The following is a 3,878-nucleotide window of genomic DNA, read 5'->3' as shown; positions in this document are numbered from 1 at the left end:
CAGCCCTAGTGAGAAAATGTGCTGGTGTCAGCTTTGATAAATAGGTGAGTGTTGGCAGTTGGCATTGCTAGTGTAGGTAGAATTACTTCGTACTTTCACACTCAAGTTCATTGCATTTTGGTTTGAACAACATTATGCTCGGACACGCATTGCAGATGAAACGAGGATTGAGCACGAGGATGTAGCGACAAAAGAAAGAACATACTCCCTCCGTCCTAAAAATAAGTGTCGTTCTCGCTTCCCGAGAAGCCAAATGATTTTAATTTTAACCAAATATATACAAGAAAATATTAATATTTATAGTACCTACATAATTAGTATCATTAGATAGCTTTGAATCTATTTTCATAATAAACTTGTTTGGAGATACAAATGTTACTGATATTTTCTATAAATCTAATCAAACTTACGAAAGTTGGACTGGCACGAATATCATAGGGACATTTATTTTGGGGAGGGAGTATTCTATTGATCCAATGAAAATTTGAATAACTTCTTTAATGTCCCTTTCATGGCTAGAACCAATGCAATTTCATGTGAAATTAGTTTTAATGCATTGTATGACGGCTAGGCTAGCCAAAGCTATGGTCACCACTAGGCTTTGCTGACTGGAACTAACAACGTGGAGCGCCACATCAGCATAAGGACGAAATTGAACCCAAATCGAAAGTTAAGGGAATGTCTGGCCATTTTGAGCGTTGAAGGACTAAACTGAACATGAGACGAAAGATGAGCTATCAATTTCGCTATTCCGCCTCTTTGGAACTACTAGGCTCCACCAAATTCAGCTCCATAGAGTAATTAAGGATCCCAAAGACCCTAAATCAACGTAGTAGAAACTTATTTTCCACGAATCTAGTGGCCAAATTCGTGTATTTGGTAGTGCCATAGAGCTCCTCGAGGAGTGTTTTTTTAAGGAAGAAAACATATGTATCAAGGAGGTCTCAAGCAATCAACCACCTTACCAATGTGACTTGTTTACACTCCTTCCTTTCTTTCTTTTCTGTTTGGGTTTGATGGCAATGCGAGGTATTTCTCCTCCCGCTTCAACTACCGCCCACGCCCATGCGCCCTCAATCCTCTCCGGTGGCATTGAAATCCATTGCTGCAGTGTCACCGCCCTTGGATCTAGTGTAATGGATCGACCAAGCGCACAGGGACTAGCCGGTCACGAGATCTTCGGTGTCAGTGACAAGAAGGCCAATGACACCATGATCTTCGATGCATGTGTGGTACCAACATTGGGCGCTGCATTTAAAGGGCTTTTCCTTGAGACATGCTCCTTGCTTCTACTTGAGGAGCTTTGCAAAGAGCCAAAGAGCAGGGCAATGCAAGAAGAAGATGCCCCTTCTTTCTCTCTTACTTAGCCATGTATTACTTGTCTTTATTTTTTTTAATAAAAATGACCAGTAGGGGTACGCCCCTCCTCCTCATCGTAAAAAAAAATGCAATAAGAAGATGCGAGCTGCCATGGTCTGGCACCTCTGCACCCTCGGACAGAGTCCTCAAGGACAGCACTGGTGTCGGGCCTCTCGGTCCATTGTGCATCACGTATCACTCCTTAAATCAGTAGCTGAAATACATAAATTGAACAAGATTGATAAAAAAACCCTTCTTTTTATTGATAACGGGGAAAACAAGTTTACAGAGTTAATGGTTACATATCTTGGGCATTAGTCTAATAGTCTTACATAACAAACGTCAGAATTCGAACACGGCGGTCTTAGACAATATTAAATTGAGAATCGCATTCTTTTTACTCGGAGCGAGTAATATCTGTTCATAGATTTATGACAAAAAAAAAAGTTTTTGACCTCTCAAAAAACAAGAATCACGCTTTTTGGACGGAGGGAGTACATGTCGTGACAGGAGTGACAGCCTTCTGCCATGCCATGGTGGCCACCCATGCACCGTCGCGGATGCATCGGCGGAACCTTGCACTTATACGTCACCGGTCACTCAATACTTGTTGCGTCGCGACAGAATCTGCTACGTGGATGGATCTCGTTCATGCATGCCTTGTTCATCAAATCAGTCTGTGTTTAGTTTTTAAAAAGTTTCCCAAAAAGTGCTACAGCAGTTATCACATCGAATCTTACGATACGTGCATGGAGCATTAAATGTAGACGAAAAAAAACTAATTGCACAGTTTAGTTGGAAATCGCGAGACGAACATTTTGAGCCTAACTAGTTCATGATTAAACACTAATTGCCAAATAAAAACGAAAGTGCAACAGTAATCAAATTCCTAAATTTCGCAAACTAAACACAGCCCCAAACGAAAAAACGAGAGGAAGAAATTAATCTTTCAAGATTACAACCTAGCTCAATGGTACACGTGGCTCTCAGCACAGCCACAGGCCACAGCTACCAACGGCGCGGCGGAGTGCGTACACCTTTGGATCACGCCACGGCGGCGCTCACCGCCTCCATGAACTCCTCGTCGGCAACGAGCCTGGCGAGCGCCTTGGGCGCCAGACACACCTCCAGCGCCATGCTTCCCCCGCCGTCGCGCCCCTCGTACACGGTCACCTTCCCGTCCTTCTTGTTCCCTGCGCCGCTGCGGACGGCCACCGGCCGGCCCCAGCCGAAGTCGTTGCCGTAGACGTCGAACCGCGGCGAGCTCCCGGTGATGACCGTCGCGGGGTCCTCCTCCCTGGTAGGCTGCGGCACGTAGAGGAACCTGGGATCCCGCGGCCACGACGCGAGGTCGTCCCTCACGCTCGCCTCGTCGAACGCCGCCACGGCGCGGTTCAGGAGCCACGCCGCCCACCCCAGCCCCTTGCTCACCACGTCGCCGGCCGTCGACCTGGCGACGGCGGTCGTCACGGCATTGCCCATGTACTCTTGTGGAATCCCCTTCACCCGTGCCCGGCACCCGACGAGGAGGGTGTACGTGGTCTCCCGGTCCGGCGCGAGCTCCCGGGCCCGACACGACGTTCGCCACAGGTGCGCGAGCAGGGACTGCAGAGACGACACCGTGGCCGTCGCCGTCGCCGTGCCGGCTATCTCGGCGTTCGCTTTCTCCTTTAGCTTCTTCACACTCTCGGCTGAGAAGTGGAAGAAACACTCCCGCACCGGCAGGTACACGGGCCGCCGGACGATGTCCTCCAGCTTGGCGAAGGGCAGAGCGATGGGCACCGGGCTGGTCTCGAGGAACCACCTGTCCAGCACCGGCCGCGGCGTGGAAAGCTCACAGCCGTCCCTCGTCCGGCTGATCTCCGACCAGGTGTTGAACAGGTGCCAGAGCGTGGTCCCGTCGGCGACGGCGTGGTTGAGCGACATGGCGACGAAGACGCCGTCGGCGAGCTCGGTGACCTGAGCCGCTAGCACGGCGAGGCGGGAGCCGTCGTCGTCGTCCAAGGCGGCGTCCGTGCCAAGCAGGCCGTTCAGCGGGAAGAACGACCACACCACCGAGCTAGGGATGTAATAGCCGGGGCCGGACGCGATAATGTCGCTGACGGTGACCCCCGGCGCCTCGGCGCGGACGAACTCGGCGCCTTCGCCGTTGCAGCGGAGCGAGACGACAATGCTCGGATCTCCAGTGGCATCATCCGTGGCGGTGACGGCGAGGCGGCCGGCCAGCGGGTAGAAGCGGGCCAGGGCGCGCGCCAAGGACGAAGCGAGGTTGTCCACGAGCTGTGCTCCTCCTCCTGCTGTCCGTGGCTTGGGCAGGAGCAGTCCCTTCTGGATGTAGTCCACCGTGATCATGCGGAGATCCCACGGTGTCAAGTGGATGGTCTCCGGCTCCGACTCCGACGGCGCGCTGTCGTCCGGCGAGCCCGCGGCCTGCTCTGGCCGGACGAGACGCCTGGACACGATCCGAACCCCGCTTGCGGAGCCTTCCATTTCCTATTGTAAAATATGGGAATGATTGA

The 3,878-nt window shown here is 51.8% G+C and overlaps 1 protein-coding gene across 1 annotated transcript; it reads right to left on the bottom strand.

Annotated features, from left to right (window-relative positions):
• Nucleotides 1-2,280: 2,280 nt before the first annotated feature.
• On the bottom strand, nt 2,281-3,878 carry LOC136500654 (protein ENHANCED PSEUDOMONAS SUSCEPTIBILITY 1-like). Its single transcript, XM_066496059.1, has one exon. The coding sequence runs from the start codon at nt 3,847-3,849 to the stop codon at nt 2,404-2,406; it is 1,446 nt and encodes a 481-aa protein (XP_066352156.1). The 5' UTR covers nt 3,850-3,878; the 3' UTR covers nt 2,281-2,403.

Source organism: Miscanthus floridulus, chromosome 13 (assembly GCF_019320115.1).
Source record: "Miscanthus floridulus cultivar M001 chromosome 13, ASM1932011v1, whole genome shotgun sequence".
Taxonomy (NCBI): domain Eukaryota; kingdom Viridiplantae; phylum Streptophyta; class Magnoliopsida; order Poales; family Poaceae; genus Miscanthus; species Miscanthus floridulus.
Note: the sequence above shows the minus strand (reverse complement) of the source record. Positions and strands in the feature narration are given on the sequence as shown.

Coding starts and splice junctions, on each gene's coding strand:
- LOC136500654 (XM_066496059.1), bottom strand. CDS start 3,849: ATGGAAGGCTCCGCAAGCGGGGTTCGGATCGTGTCCAGGCGTCTCGTC.